This window comes from Neocloeon triangulifer, unplaced genomic scaffold (assembly GCF_031216515.1).
Source record: "Neocloeon triangulifer isolate White Clay Creek 2 clone unplaced genomic scaffold, ASM3121651v1 ptg000012l, whole genome shotgun sequence".
Lineage (NCBI taxonomy): Eukaryota > Metazoa > Arthropoda > Insecta > Ephemeroptera > Baetidae > Neocloeon > Neocloeon triangulifer.
In genome coordinates, this window is record NW_026775554.1 from 1750295 (window position 1) to 1766821 (window position 16527).

Consider the following 16527-nt stretch of genomic DNA (forward strand, 5'->3'; position numbering starts at 1 on the left):
AAAAAAACTTGACTTTTTAAAACTCTAAATTAAATATTTTTAAGTGATCCAAGAGTGATATTTTAATTACTTTTTTAATTTCTTATTAAAAAAATAAGTACTGATCGCATTATATGTATAATTTAAATTTCAAGTCATAATTATATAAAACATCGTAATTTTTTACATTTTGCAGATTTTAATTTTTTACCCAAAATTTGGTTTGTGATGTTCGAAAAGTTTAGAGGCGCAGCCGCAAGAAGAAAAATAAATTAAATACAGCACTTACTTTACAGGCTTTTCTAGGTGCGTTTCCTTGCGAAGTGAAGGCCTGACCAGGAAGGATTCGAAAACAGAAGAAAGCAGTCGCCAGAAATCTCCCTCATCCCTTACTTGATCTTCCACCAACACGGCCAGCACATCAAAATGTCAATATAGAGGTTCATGAAGAAATTAGTGCCGGTCTTTGCCTTTGCCCACATGAGACACAATCGCACGCCAAAAATAAACACAAACACGGCCACGCTGTTTTCATGCAAATCTGTGAGTTACTTTTTCGGTTCTGCCGGCAGAGGCGCTGGCGTCGCTCGTGCGGCCAACACGTGCGAGTCGAAGAGGAAAGTTGTAAACAAAGCGGCGTTGGAAGGATTTTGGCGACCGGATTTCGATTCTGCGGACGGCTATGGTGGTCGAGTGCGAGAACTACTCGGACGTGGAGGTCGTGGTCGGTTCGTACGAGGAGTTCGTGCTCGGCTTCAAGGCCCTCAAGACCGAGGACGGCGTAACAAGTCGCGCCATTAAATTGAGCCAATTTTTTTCAAAGACTTTTGCAGATGGTGAGGTTGTCGCAGAGTTTCGCCAACCACTCGCACCGGGCCAGCGTGCGGTGCGTGGCCGGGGGCGGCCGCTTCATGGCCTCCGGGGGCGCCGACGACAACGTCCAGCTCTACGACATGAAGCTGCGCAAAGAGATGGGCGTCCTCATGCACCACGACAGTATGATTTGTTTTGATAGAAAAAGAGATTTTGTTGAAAGAATTGCACTTTTCCAGTGAATTCATGAAAAATTTGACATTGGAATCTTTTCTTTGGCAAGTTTTTTTTTATGTAATTCAAACTGTTAACCAAATTAATTTTTTAATTAATTTATTTTTAAATAATCAAGAGAAAAAAAAAGCAAAAAATTTGTCGTCATTCTAACTTTGGTTATTTTAAATTGCAAAAATTTCACACATAATTAATTAATTTAAACTAAAAAATTTCATTTTTTCCTATTTTCAGCTTAATAAAATTACTAATTCAAGTTGATTTGCAGAAACGGTGACTTGCGTGGCGTTTGCTGGTTCGACGCACCTTTTGAGCGGCAGCGACGACGGCCAAATTGCCCTGTGGAGGAGCGGCAGCTGGCAGTGCGAGAAGGTCCTGCACGCCCACACTGACACGGGGGTCACTGCCCTCGCCGTCCACCCCAGCGGAAAACTTTGCCTCTCTGTCGGCAAGGACGGAACACTCAGGTTTCTATTAAAAAAAGCAAACTGAATATTTAATGATTAAAGATGTAAATGGAGAGAAAGCTAATTGATTTGAAAACTGTTAGTGTTGTAGATTGTTAAAATGGCCAGAAAAGTTTTTCTCACTCAAATTTGAGAAATATTCACCTTCGAAATTCTATATCGAAGCTTTTAATTCAATTTTTTTTTAGATTTTATTGAATTCTAAACTAGATCATTTGTATTTGAAAGATCAAAATATTCTTCAAGGTCCAGGCTGCAAATTTATTGCCGCAAATTTACATTTCCTCATTTTAATGTCAGATTTTTATAAAATTATAGTTAAATTATCACATTTGTTTAAATTGATCCAAAATCTGAATTGATAAAGGACATTTTCTGTTAGGACATTGTGAGGCACCCCGAACAAAATATAAATCTTCAAATTTTCAAATAATACCATTCCAACTGAAGTTTGCAGATTTTTATTGCACTTGAATTCATAATCATTTTTAAATTTCCAAATGATTTACCAAAATTCTCGAATCGTGAATTTTCCATTTAAATTTTGCCATAATTTCTGTTTGCATTTCAGGACGTGGAACCTTGTGAAGGGCAGACCTGCGTACACAACAAATCTGCACGCAGTGGGTGAGGAGGTTGCGTTTTCGGAGGACGGATCCTTGTACGCCGTCCTCAAACTGGTCAAGGGAGGCGCCCACGTGCTGGTCGACGTTTACAAGACGGAAATCGCAGGGGTCGTCTACTCGATCGACCTACGCACCAGACTCTCCTGCATCACCTTCCTCCAGGTGCGTCCTGAGCCCTGCGAGTTGAAATTCCTCATCTTATTTTGGTTTCAGGATGACCTGATTGCTGTTGGGACGGATACGGGGCTAGTTGAGGTGCACAGGGTGTCCTCGAAAGGATGTGTCTGCAGATTCGAAACCAAGGCAGACAGGGTCAGGAAAATCAGCGCCTGCAGGTTTGCCTCAGGCGAGACCTGGCTCATCACGGCCGCCAGCAACGGACAAATTTCCATTTTCAGTTTTAAGGTCAATAGAGAATTTTCTTTCAAATAAGAAGCTCAATTAAAAAAAGTTTTAAGGAGGATTAAAAATCAGAAGTTGAATGTTAAAGCAAAAATTTTCTGTCTTGTTATTCTCAGAACTAGAAAAATTCAATTTTTTAGAAATCATTTCCTGAATATATATGAACAAATTTCATTTGACATTTTGCATTCAAATTTCCATCTCATTTTGATTTTTTTTTAATTTGCTGATATTTTGTACCTTTTTATAACAAGTGAACTGACGATGAAATTCTCAAGATTAAAATTTACCAAATAGAATCCAGTGATCAAAACTTTCATTGCAATTTTAAAATTCGCTATTATTCAATTTACGTGAAAAATTTCAATTGTTTTTGTAGCTTTCCAATTCAATAAGTGTGTATGCGTGCTAATGTAAATATCTGAAAAACCAAATTTAAACTTAATTATGAAAAGAGCTCTATAAAATATGATTTGATAATATTTAATGAGTTGATATTTTGTCTAAAACATAAACAATTTACAGAAGAGACTGAGTGAGGAGAATGGGGAGTTGAGTGTCCCGAAGCTGATTGGGTCCGTCAGCACCGGTTGCAGACCAACCTGCCTGGCCCTGGTGGTGTCGCCTCAGGGTGCGGTCGAACCCAAGGTCAAGGGTGAGCAGTTGGAGGAGAAAATCTTGCTGCCAGAGGTCAGACCCACCATTCCAAAGAGGGGCGTGGTCACTGTCGAGCTTGAGGACAGTGACGAGGAAAAAAAGAAGAAGAAAAAGGACATCAAAGGTAGGAACAAAAATGCGGTTGCGAAAAAGAAGAGGAAGAGAAGCGCCGGCAAAAGTGGAAAAGACTAAATTAAAGTCAAAAATTTGTTAAAATAAAAAAAAAATGCAATTAGTTTATTAAGTCTTGTTAAATTCTCACACATATCAGTTCAGATCAAATTCATTGAAACTTGAAAATTAAAAAAAATTTCTTGCAGTTTCTTAAATGCAAGTGAAAATAGGAGTTGCAAATATTGCAAAAATTTAGATCAGTTATCTTCAAATCATACAAATAAATTATAATAATTAATTGGGTAATTGTAATTTAATGGTTAAAGTTTCTTTTTCATTTTTTTTTTGAAAAGGAAATTCAAACGGGCGTGTCTGCAATCAGGTCCTCTTCATTTCCGGCAACCCTGAAAATTGGCATGAAAAACTCCTACAAATTTAAATATATGTCAAAACCGACCTGCCCTTCAAGGCCCAGCAAAGCGGGTCAAACTCGTCAGGGTAGCGATAGAGCGTGTTATCGGTGGCGTTGAACCTGAGGAGGTCAGGGGGTTGCGTCAGGGGGAGGTCCGCGTGTCGGAGGTGGAAGATCTGGTCGGCGACCACCTTGTCAGGGTCGCGCGTCAGCACCCTGAGGGCTTCGGCGTAGTACGTGTCGAAGTAGTTTGGGTTCTTGGGGCGGGCGGCGCCAGGGTCGCGGGCCACCCTGACGCTCCAGTCGGTGTGCAGCAGCAGGACGCGCACGTCGTGGTGCGCGTTGAAGCACGAGTCGCGCCGCAAAAAATCCTCGACGAAGCCGAAGCCGTCCGCGTGCAGCCGCGGCGCGCAGTCGCGGTGGTGCAGGTCGACCACCTCGCACCCCAGCCGCCCCTCCAGCGCCGAACGCAGCCCCCGCACCGCCAACGCAAACTCCTCCGCCTCCTCCCGCGCGTACAGCAGCAGCACCTTCAGCTCCTTCCGCTCGGATCGACGCTTGCTCGCTTTTCTCCCCATCGGCGTAAAACCTTCAAAAATATTATTAAATATTAATTAAAATCTTAAAAAAGGTGTAATAATTTTAGGGGGAGGGGAGTTTTGTCTCTGAAATCGGCCTTTTGGCCTAAATTCTCATGAGGATTTTAATCATCAATTGATTGGTTTTACCTGACCTTTCAAATTTCCTTTCAAAGACGCTTTATTATGTTGTGGTGGGGGAACAATTCCGACCAATGAGATTAATTTATTCCTATAATGGCCGTATTCTTAAAAATGACCTGATTTTTTTATCACCATTCGATTCCTGGTGACCTGACCTTTCCAATGATGTGTCACACTTTATATATTAGAGCAAATGTGATTTAAATTAAGTGGTGGGGGAACCTATTTAACCAATGAGATCTCTTCATTCCTTTAATCTTTGTTTTCAATTAATTTTACTGCGACTATTGAACTTTTGTGATCACCAATCGATTCCTGGCATTTGAAATCATAAAATTCTACATTTGAATCACCCAAATTGTTCTGATTTAAGGAAGGAAAGGGTTGATTTTCTCAAAATTTCTTTCTTTCTATAAATATATTCTTAAAAGCTCAGATTGTCGTCTTTCCAAATATGTTGTGTGACTTTTCGGTTACACGATGTATTCGATTCAAACAAATACTACACTCTATGTGTGACTAATGAGGCAAAACCCGAGGTTACAAAAGGTCAGCTTATCTCAATCTCGACAAACTGTATACTTTCTTTCCTTGTAAGAAATTATATGATTTATAGTTGAGACAAAAATATATTTACTCTTTTCCTCAATGTCGTCATCGTCGTCGTCCTTTTTGGCCAGAATGCGGCAGATGACTTTGTAGGCGAAAAACACAACCGCGGCGGTGACGACGACGATCATGACCACGATTTCAGGTGCCCCCGACTTCTCTTCGGGCATACTTTTTGCAACCCCCTCTAGATTTAAATCGGTTAAAAGTAAAACTTGCTGTTATTATTTTTTATACTTTGCTCGGGAGAAGGAGACTCGAAGGAGCACTGCATTGGTTCGAATTGCGTTCCGCACCGCCCGTCGTCGATTTTCACCTTGGCCCGAAACGGTCCTTTGGTGTCCGTCTGGACGCTGCAGTTGAATTTCGGGCCATGCTGCAAATTAATTTCAAAATCAATTTTCTTTTGGAAACTTAGCTTGACCTACGAAAAAGCAGGAACAGCTGTTCGTTTTGGGAACTTCGGTTTCATGCTGAAATTTATTATTAAAAAAACAAATCGTTCAAAATTAATTAAATACTTCGTCAAATAGGACTGTGCAGGTTGGATGTTTTACTTCCGCGGTGCAATTTTGGCAAATCAAAGTCAACTCAAGTTTGAACGGCGGTTGCGGTTGAGGCAAGATTTGCCCTCTGACCTCAACTTCAGCCCTGAAATGAAAATTAGATTAAAAAAGATACAGCTTGAAAATAATGTAAAAATACGCAAATTTTGCCGATGGTAGAAAATTTACTTTGAAAAGTTTTGAAAATTTTCGGAATGAATTTCATCAAACCGGTCCTTTGACTTGAAAGATGCCCAGAGAAAAAAAATGCACAAATGACCTTAGGGAATCATTTCGGATGCTCAGGTCGGTGACCTTCGCGTTGTGGTGTTCGGTGACCTGGTTGGACACCGAAACCTCGCGGCAAACGTGGCCGAGCTCAGTTTGACCTTTGGTCAGGGTGGCTAGCATCAGGTAACAGCCGTTCGCCACCTGGGAGAAGGTCGCCCTGCCCTCCGCGTGCCGCTCAGGGTGCGACCTGAAGAGGTACCTGCGGCGGCTGTAGGTGACGGTCGAGGACTCCGTCTCGCATGCGCACCTTGACCTTAGGTCTTGATCTGGGCGTCTTAGGTCAAGGTCGAGTTGCGCGTCGCAGGGCAGCGGTGGCCACGTGACCTCCAGCCGCTCGCTCCTCCACTCGACCGAAACTATGATTTTTTTTTTTTTTTAATTTTTTTTTTTCAACCGACATAATTTAGACTGACCGTTCAATGCTGAGGAGGCGCAAGACGAGTCCCGGACGAGCGTCAACCACTCGTCGCCCTGCCAGGAATTGGTTCAAAAAATTTGAAATGGAATGATTATATTGAACTCACGTGGACGGCGGCGAAGAGGAGGGCCAAAAAGGCGATCCGCGTATCCATCCAAACTAGAAAATACTCGGACACACGATTCTTTCCTTGCTGAGAGAATAATATTACAAGAGTGATGGAAAACCTTATCAGCACTCTCAGCTTTTTGCGGTTTCCGTTCTCGTCGCGATAATTTTATTTTATTTTCGTTTAATTCCAGCTCTTCATATTTAGGCTAACGAAAACTCACAATTTAATTATCTGAGAGGAAACTTTTATTGAGCACAGCGGTATTTACAAACACTAAAACTAAAGAAACGTATTTCGCCAGCGTTGAATACTGGAGTGATTTTTTTAATAAATAATCCTAATTGATAGTTATTTTTTATTTGGTCACTTAATTAAGATGACTTTTAAGACATTTTTTCAAAATTGTACTAACTACAAGAAACATTGATCATTTAAAAGTTAAAAGAGAAAAATAATGGGGGCATTCACTAGAAATTTCCTCCTCAGGAGGACTTTTGTTCCGGGAGGATAGTGGTGGGACAAATTTGTAGTTCTTTTGCTCTAAAAATAAGTACAAGCTCCGGAAGTACCAACTTAATTTTCAGCAAGTAAATTATTCCTCATCCAGAAAATCTAATCAAAACAGAGAGTTCACGACATGAAAATGATTTTTATTTGAAGCAGCTGACTTGATAGATGAGAAAAACGCAACGGAACCAATTTTGTCCCGACACTATCCCCCCGGGGAGGAAATCTCTGGTGAATATTCCGCAATATCTTCATTGATATTCATTTTTTATCATATTTTGATTTAATGATAGAGTACTGAGGAGGTGAATTTTTATTTCAATTCAATGTAAAACTTATTTTATCAAGAAATTGGTAATTTGAGCCATTTTTGTGCTTTTGCTTTTTTTAAATTAATTTTAAGACGATCACTATAGACTTGTCAATGCTAGTATACTTTTTCTGGCGCTTTTCAAAAATTTTCAAAAACAGATCAAATCAAACAAAATGAAGTATTTTAATATAAATATAAAAATTAATGACCAATAATTATTCATTTTGTTTTAATTTACAACCAAAAGAAATTTCAGCAACGATTTTGTTTAGAAAACGACTATAATATCTGCAAGTCTAGAGTTCATCTCCTCCCCAAAAGCGTATTAAACTTTTGCCACTGCGTTTGAGCCTTCGTCAGTTAAATGTTAAATTAACTAACAACTTGCAGAGATACTGATAAGGAACAAAAAAAAAATGGATTAAACCAACATTGAGCGACAGTCTAAAGTACGACCAGTACACACATAATTTGCGCGTTATCAGCACACATCCGCCCCCTGCTTGTCCTGCTGGTCCGTCGCTGGAGGCGGCCTGAAATGTTCACAGGAAATATTTAAGAAAAAAATTGGCAAATTTTTCGTTTAAATTTTGACGGCACCTGGCAACGTGGGCGCACAGCAGGTGGAGGTGCGCGGGGAACCTGTAGGTGGTGAGGGTGTTGACCCTGAGCACCGTGGCCGCCGCGTGGAGGGGCGAGCGCACGCGCAGGGGGTGCTTCTGCAGCTCGACGTTGAAGACGCGGTCGTAGCGCACGGCGCCCTTGTTGTCCGAGAGGAAGCGCAGCGCGCGCCGGTACTGCTCCCCCTCCTCCGCCCCCTCCTTGTCCGAGTGCACCAGCACCGTCTTGACGCGCCCCCCACCCTCGGCACGCACGCTCTCGAACAGCAGGTTGTCCAGGAACGCGCACCCCTCGACGTTGCGCGGACGCTCCGTGTCCTCGTGCAGAACGTCGATCACCTTCAATAAAATGGCGGCAAATTCAAAAGATTAGGCACGGTTTTTTTTAGTTTTTTCTTAATTAAAAGTTTCTCCAAAGGGTGGATTTTCTGGATCTACTACGGGAGAGCAACTCCAGCGTTTCTTGATCAAGGAACCAAAGATGCTAATTAAAAAAAAAAATGGAAGTAAAATTCAGGCAAATTTGCAGTATGAATTCGCGTGAAAATTATGATCAGGAGTCTTTTCATCAGTTTTATCAAAAAAGTGCCTTTCCTGGGCGGTGGCGGCGCTGTGGACGCTAATTTAACAAGGTTCTATTAAGTTCGTGAAGGTTAAATGTCAAAATCAGCGTTTGCAGCGCCGCCACGTGTCAAAAAGATATTTTTTTGGGCGCACTGACCAAATTTGTCCTGGTTTTCTTTGAACGAAAACGAGATACTCACTTGGCAGGACGGAAGTATTTTTAGAATGGCTCGCTTGAGGTTTTGCACTTCCTGGAAAAACTCTTCGGACTCTTTGACGTAGACGAGCAGGATTTTGAGATCGTTGGATTGGTCGGGAATGACGAGTGGGACTGCGGACTCGGAGGCTGTTTTCCGTTATTCTTAAATTTGCTTCCTCTGAATAAATGTGATTTGCACTCACTTCTGGTTTGGCGGGGTCGCTTGAACGCCCGCACGATCTGCGCCCTTTTCGAGACCATCACGGCGACCAGGACCAGACACGTGGCCGCGAGAAAAACGCCCAAAACCAGGAGGCCCGTGTTGGCGCCTTTGGATGGGTGCGGCGCCTGCTGATCCGCCACCCTCGTCACGTTGTCTAAAGCAAATTTTGCGCCCAAATTTTAATTTATTATTTATATTTAAAGTGAAATGAAGACGATAATAGGATTTGAATATTTTTACTTACACGTCATGTCGAAGCAGCAGGAGTGCGTGGAAGGCTTTTCAGGACAACGTCGTTCATTGTAGACGTGAATCTGCAGCCGAAATTTGGGTAATTTTAAATTTTTATTCGTGAAAAACCATCAATGGAAAGGAAAATCTTGGAATTGACCAAAACTTATTGTATTTAACAGAAATGCATTTAAAATTTTACGAAATTTTAAGAAGAAACGTGCAGAACTATTTAATAAGGGTGGGGATTTCAGCTCATAAAGCAGACAATTAATTTTTATGATTAATATTTATATATCTTCAGCAATAGTTTGCTGATCTTTGAGGAGACATCGTAATACAAATTTAATCATGGGAGTATTCTAAATTTTCTTATTCAAATTACGAGGGACTAAAATTGGTTAAAAACTAAATTCATATATTTCAATCTTGAAAAATTAAAGCTTTTCCAGTAAAAAAGTTCCCTACAAGAAAAAAATTGGTTCCTCATAAATAACCATAAAAAATTACTTACCCTTGCGTGGATTTGGTCGCTGTAGATTTTCTGTTTACCGAAGCGGCACTTGAGCGTGGTTTTGTCCTTCGCAGCAATCAATGAATTAATTGTGATTATTATTCCTAATTGTAAGTAAATATCAAAGATATCTTACGTATTGCACGGTGGTCTCCTCGCACAAGTTATTGGTGAACGCGCGACTTCCATTCTGCGGAACAGATGAAATTGTTCGTCAAAATATTGTATAATCTTTTGGGCGCACCTGCGACAGTCGCAAAAAATCCCAGGCCAAGACGTCCGAGTCTCTGCATTCGACGCACGCCGTGCTCTTGTTTTTCAAAAGCGTCACAACCACGTCCGCGGTGGGGCTCAGCGCGGGCGCGAATTCGAGGGCGGTGATGATGTCGATCTCATCCTCGCCACCCTCCCGCCTGTCAAAGAATAATCAAGAAATAACAGCTTTTGTATTTCAATAATATGAGATTGTTTTTATGAAAGAGAAAAAGACGAGGGATATAAAAAGTTCAGGTGAAAATACAATATAATTTTACGTTGCTCACCAGATTTTTACAAATTGAATTTTTGTAACACAGATTTTTTTAAAAATAGAAATCATAAAATATCCCAGGAGCGGTATTGATAATCAACCAAAAATTGAGAAAAAAAACGATTCTATATACAATTTTTAGCGACTAAAAACTTGATAAAATCGTATCAGAACAGAATCTAATTTTGGCAAATTTTAATTTAATTTTTATTATGTTCATATATTTAGAAAATGAATACACTTCTTCAATTTTATTAAAAGTATAAATATGGGAAATTTCTAATAAATTAGTGAAAAAGTCCTTTTAATTAACTCCTAAATGAATATTGTATTGCGAATGGTGTTATTCTGATTTTTGACTGTTTCCAGTTTTTTTCTAAAGCACCTTGAGACCATGAATTTATTGGACATATTTATTTAGTCGGAATATCATTAAAACTTCTAGCAAATGATTCTAATTATTTTTAACTGTTTTGAATTTCAGTTTCTTTACTGAAAAATAAAGTTTTAAATTACAAAAATACAATGAAACATAACATTTAATGATAATTTTCCCCAAATAATTAAAATTAAAAATGACTGCGCATATAAACTTTTGCTTAATATTCTAAAATAAACTAAAATTTGAGATCAATTTTTGCCCGTCTACCTCATCAAAAGTGAGTGATTGTTGAAAAGTTTTTAAACGCGGCAAAATCAGCAAAAAATTGTTTCCTACTTAAAAGTTAAAGGATCAATTTATTAAAGTGTTCAACGTTCCGATTATTTTGTAAATGCAGTGCAAAAAGTAAAAATAAATCTCACGCGAATTCGTTTTTGTCGAGGCGTTGAGGTTGGGTTAAGTGGCTCGTGAGACCGTGGGTGCGCACAAAGACGTTGGGCTTTGATCTGACGAAGGCCCCGACGACGCCGGTCGATGTGAGGAAATCAAAGTCCGCCGAGTAGCAGCCCATGGGCACGGGCAGCGCGGCCGCGGCGTCGAAGGCGCCGCCGGCCGTCGGCCTCACCACCACGATCCACTCGTTGAACTTGTCGTGTGGGGCGGTGTCGGGGTGCAATTTGACGCAGGCGGCCTCGTCGGTCACGTTGGTCATTCGCTCCAGCGCAATCTTCAAACGGAATGTGCAATTGCGCTTGTCATTCACCTCACCCTTCACCGCCAAATGCACCCACGTTCCCTCCACCCTCAACTCGCCGCTTCTTTCTGAAATCACAATTTCAATTTCATGCTGGCGAAAAAGCACACAATCAATTCTCAATTACTCATATTTCAATTTGAGAACTACTTTTGGGAATTTAATATGCATGAATATGAATTTAAAAACAGAAGTTTTAACTTCAAGGAAGATCTTGTTGGAAATTTTGTGGGAAAAAAATTGATTGCATCATGCATCATAATCTGTAAGGGCAACCTAGGCATAATTTTTTACCGCATTGAATTAAAAAAAGCACAGTAAATAGGACTGGGTGAGTTTTAGAGAAGAAAATTGTCACCAGTTTGGTTGAAATTTCAGGCTAAAAGAATTTTAATTAATAAATTCTACTTCATACATTTCTGACAAAATATGTGATTTTTAAATAAAAATATTTTAAATTCAGAAGTGGAATAAAGATAAATTTAAAATCAAATATAAGTTTTCAAGGCATTGTATTTTATAATTTTTTTTTTTAAAGTAATAAAAGTAACTCCTGGAGAGGGGGGTCTTGAAATTCGACTTGACGAGGTACATACTTATGCCGTTATTAATTGTGCACCACGTCTCATTTAGCACTTTTGGATCCGTGCGAGCCTGAAATCAATAAACAAAACAAAAATAAAATTTTTCCCTCTTCGGCGTTTGTTATGGTTGAGGGCAATGCGTAAAAAGTTATCTCGGAAGTTAATCAGCAGCACAATCCGCGACCACTTCTCTCGACCGCACATCCAGCTCGCGAGTCAGGCATTAGAGAGAGAGACCAACCACAGAACAAAATTGTAACGCGCAATTGTCAAATCTGAATCAAATGTAAAAAATTTTAAAATAAATTCTTTATCTCAAGGAAAGGGAAAAACCTATACCGAATAAAAACAACCATTATTTATTTCCTTTTCCTTATAGCAGGAATAAAAATGTGGTTTAGGAAAAAAATAATCCACCCCATAAAATGAAATATATTTTTTTGCCGCGAGTTTAAAAAGATGGATTTTAAATTTTAATTACCGTGCACGCGGCCACATTTTGCGCGTCGACCCGGAGTGACCAAATGAAGAGGAGGTGTCCGATGACGAGGACGAGGGCCATCGTGCGTCAATCAATCGCATGCCGAGCGAGGCCCTTCAAGGCAGCCGTCGGTCCAACCGATCCCGTCACGACACTCGCGAATGACTGAAGTAGTTTCCAGTCGCAGTTCTGGCTAGAAGACTTTTTTATCAGAGCGCGCCCTCTGCTCTCTCAACCGCGAGCTCCAGCGATTGGAATTAAAACAACCGGCGCCTTTTAGCTGATTTCGTTGGACCAAAATCGAGGAAAAAAATTACACTCAATCAATATTGGAAAAGCAAAATCAAAGTAGATTTTACTGTAGTGAATATTTTTTTTGTAATATAGTTTAATTAGCTTTCGATATAAATAATATATCTCATTATAAAATTAAACTCTAGTTATTTTCAAAATTAAACTATATTTATTATTATTTCAAAGGCCATTTTTTTTTATAAATTTTACCAACCTAAAATTGTGAAAATTTAAAACTGATTTTGAAATTTATGACGAATCTTTTGATTAATCTTAGATTTTTGCCAGGAATGCCAGGCTGCAAATTTTCGAGAGGCAGGAAATGTCACAATTTGACCTGTTCCCCAGGATCAACGGCTTTGACCTCCGACAGAGAAATTTGAAATTTTCCCACAAACTCTTTTTATGACACAACATTCATAAATTTCAGTCAATTGAAACATCACCTTTTTTTATTCAGTACCCACCAAAAATTCAGATAAACCTTCTCATAAGAATTGTGCTATTTTTGCATCTCTTGATTTCATAGTGAGATTCATATTAAAAATTTTTTATGAAATACATTAAAAAACAAAGTGAAAATAAAAGGCGCGTTATTTTGGTAATTTGCCGCTTTTTAAATTTTCGCACAGATTGGAAAAATAAAAATTAGTCCATCAGGAACAGAGGATTCTTCTCAACTCTCGCACAGGAAGTGGGTGGGCGTGGCGCAGGGGAAGGTGACGAAGACCCCATTCTGGTAGCCGAAGCACGCGTCGACGCCGGGCTTGGCGACGGCGGCCGCCCAGCCGACGGCCGCGTTCGAGAAGGTGTTGGTCGCGTCGAACCACTTGAACTGCCCGGTCGACGCCGTGAACTGCAGCGACGTCCGCAACAACGTCGGCGCCAATCCTTTCAAAAAACTCAGTATATATAATGTACACAAAACAATTTGCGGTAAAAAAACACACATTCCATTTAATTTTAATAAAAAAAATCTTGGTTACTCTCATTTTCTGAAGTAAATTGTTGTAATTTGTGGATTTGTCAACAAGAAAAATACTGATTTGCAAATTTTTTGATAAAATTAAATCAATTAAACTATTGTGAGCCATTTTTGCTTGAAGTATTGCAATACAATTATATTAGGAATAAAAGTGCAGGAAATCGCACCGTGATTGTTGATCGTGGTGACGACGTCGTTGTGGTCATAGATGTTCTGGATGGAAAGCGGCTTCAAGCCAAAGGACGCGCAAATTTTGATCATTTCGTCCAATGTTGAAGCCTTCGGGTGAATTAAAGCGATTTCAAATAATCAAATTGTTTAGATGAATTGAAATCCAAGTAATTACCTTGACAAAGGAAAATAACAAGGTAGAGTAGGTTCCGTTTTCCTTTACTCCTGAAAAGACAATCAATTTTAATTTTCATCCTGTGCTCAAATTAGCAGAATCGATTGAAAGGAATTTAAATAGATTATTTTTTTTAATTATTATTATTAAAGTAAAAACGCACCCATCGCCAGTGGCCTGCAAACGTATTATTATTGATATTTTCTTTGTAATTATTTTAAATTTCGCGACGCACGGTTTTTCGCAGAGGAACTCTTTCTTGTCGGCGCACGGCTTGACGCCAAGGTAGCCGTTGAGGGTCTCGAGACAGTCGCTGGCCGCCTTGGCCGCCGTGGGCATGGCGTTTCCGGTCCAGGTCAAGTACAGGGGCTCCTTCTTGTTCCAGTAGTTGAGGGCGGCGTCGTGCTCGGACAGCCGATGGCCCAGCCACACAGGCGCCGTGTCCAATACCAATCCCGTCGTACTGACTATAGGAAACGTCACGTTACAATTGTGGTCCGCCAAAATACACCATAATTTTTAATTGCTATAATCACTCTTCAAATTCGGACACAATGAGAATTTGAATTTTTTCCGCCAAAGTATTGAAAGCAGTTAATTTAGTTAAATTTTTTAAATTAATAATTACAAATAATATTGATTCAAATTATATAAATTACAGTGAATTTAAATTAAATCGATAATTATGTAAATTAAAAACCAAATTGAAAAAGTTTTCGTGAAAATCTTTGATTTTTGTCAAATTTAATCAGCAAAATTTATTGAAAACATTCCAAAAACGCCGTGTGACATTTTATGTATAATAATATTGACTATTAACTTACGAAATCTGGTGAGAGCTGTGTAAATGTCAACTCTGTATTCTTGAGACCTGTCGATCGTCGCCAAGGTGTAGTTTTGCGAGGCGCAGAATTTCTCCGCTTCATCAAAAGTCAGCTGAGATTTGTTTCTTCAAAACTCTAAAGTCGTTTCAATATTTTCTGTCACTCACATTTAAGCCTTGGTAGTAAATGTAATTTTCAATAATGGTGGCTGAAATTTTACAAATATATAACTAAATAATTAATTATGTTCCCTTCCTTGTCAAAGGGAGAAAGAATGTATTTATTGTCAATTGAAATAAATAAGTGAATTTTCGTTCAAAAACTAAAAAGATTTGTAAGATTGGGGTGCCTCACAATGTCCTAAAGACAATGTCCTAACGGAAAATGTCCTAACGGATATTATCCTAAAGATAATGTCCTACAGAAAATATCCTAAAGAAAATGTCCTAAAATGAAGAATTGAAAATGTCCTAACAGAAAATATCCTAACGCCTAAAAATTATTCAACGTCATGTGTCATGCGCGAAAAAATTGAATATCATTCCTTCAAGTTTGAATGCTTCAAAATTTATTCTGATTCTAAATATTTGAGACTTCATACGACTTGAGTCTTTTTCAGAAAAAATATACTTACTTAGGTTTTTAAACTTTTTTCAGGCTTTCATATAAATACTCCCGATACTTTGTACATAATTATACTTGTTTTTGCATTTTTCACGTTTAGTTGAGAAATGTAATTATCAATCTTTCTTCTAGACAATAGTTTCTACAAATTTCTTAAAAATCTTCAAGCAATTGTATTTTTGTTCCTAAGGAAAGATTTACTTCCAAATATCATCAATTGAAAATTTTTTAATTTTAATAAAGACCAAAAATAAATTCTGTCTAAAAATATTTAATTTATTTTTAATATAATTATGTCATTATAATAATAACATTAACTCGACAAGGGCCACATCATCATAATTGAATTTATTGAGCACACCTGCAGTTCCACCTACAACCCTATATGCGCCTAAAACGCAAACTGAAGAAACAGCCCAGAATTACCGCTGCCGAGTCCCAAACTGCCCCTGACTCTGATTCGTGTTAAGAAAATATTTATGCACATGTGAATTCATTTGATAAAAAATGAAGTTAAAGTTAGTCCCTCTAAAACCTGAAATTTTTTAGTAATAAATCAACCATTTTTAAAAAAATTTAGGACATTTTCTTGAAATTCAATTAGGACAAAATTTTTAGGACAATATGCGATCGCAACTTTTAGGATATTATCTTTAGGATATTTTCTTTAGGACATTCTCTGTTAGGACATTATCTTAAACCTCAAATTAGGACATTATCTTTAGGACATTATGATGGTACCCGTAAGATTGACTTCTATATTGGTTTTATTTGACTAGGAACGCCAACTTTGTTGAGAAAAAAAATCAAGTTTTTTTTTACTTCTTTTGAGGTTAAATTATCAACTTTCTCCCCTCTTTGATTAAATAAAAATTTTAATTCTTTTGATCTTTTCCGCACCTAAGGGTGGCTCGGGGGTGGTGGTGGTGGTGGTCACGTCCTCGCAAAAGAAAAAGGCCTGTTGGTCGCAAGGCAGCGTGACCAGTTTCTTGGTCAACTTGGACATGCCGAGACACTTGTCCACGACCGGCACCAAGGGGGGTGTCAATCCCAATTTGACCGCGTCAAAAATGTCGCCGCTCAACCACCTGTAAAAGTAGGCAGTCGACGCCAGCAAGGTGGTGCTGTTGACGAACTCGGCCGCCAGGAAAA

At 39.0% G+C, this 16527-nt stretch overlaps 3 protein-coding genes across 4 annotated transcripts; 1 reads left to right on the top strand and 2 right to left on the bottom strand.

The window, feature by feature from the left end:
• The first annotated feature begins 553 nt into the window (after positions 1–553).
• LOC132197491 (p21-activated protein kinase-interacting protein 1-like) lies at positions 554–3440 on the top strand. The gene is made up of 6 exons (XM_059620815.1): positions 554–760; positions 813–975; positions 1295–1493; positions 2065–2281; positions 2333–2524; positions 3047–3440. The coding sequence occupies exons 1-6, from the start codon at positions 662–664 to the stop codon at positions 3368–3370; spliced, it is 1194 nt and encodes a 397-aa protein (XP_059476798.1). The 5' UTR covers positions 554–661; the 3' UTR covers positions 3371–3440.
• LOC132197487 (uncharacterized) lies at positions 3037–6586 on the bottom strand. Of its 2 annotated transcripts, none has more exons than XM_059620809.1 (9): positions 6396–6586; positions 6285–6342; positions 6071–6227; positions 5557–5686; positions 5464–5508; positions 5273–5411; positions 5064–5222; positions 3750–4293; positions 3037–3696 (listed from the first exon to the last, which is right to left on the bottom strand). In XM_059620809.1, exons 1-9 carry the CDS (start codon positions 6441–6443, stop codon positions 3651–3653), a joined length of 1326 nt encoding a protein of 441 aa, XP_059476792.1. In that variant the 5' UTR covers positions 6444–6586; the 3' UTR covers positions 3037–3650. The 2 variants fall into 2 exon arrangements, with proteins under 2 accessions (XP_059476792.1, XP_059476791.1); XM_059620808.1 differs by having other exon boundaries at positions 5861–6227.
• Positions 6587–6634: 48 nt separating this feature from the next.
• On the bottom strand, positions 6635–12474 carry LOC132197485 (uncharacterized). The gene is made up of 11 exons (XM_059620806.1): positions 12303–12474; positions 11834–11891; positions 10906–11305; positions 9817–9985; positions 9709–9762; positions 9573–9638; positions 9072–9141; positions 8808–8981; positions 8606–8751; positions 7822–8180; positions 6635–7754 (listed from the first exon to the last, which is right to left on the bottom strand). Exons 1-11 carry the CDS (start codon positions 12381–12383, stop codon positions 7703–7705), a joined length of 1629 nt encoding a protein of 542 aa, XP_059476789.1. The 5' UTR covers positions 12384–12474; the 3' UTR covers positions 6635–7702.
• Positions 12475–16527: the final 4053 nt, after the last annotated feature.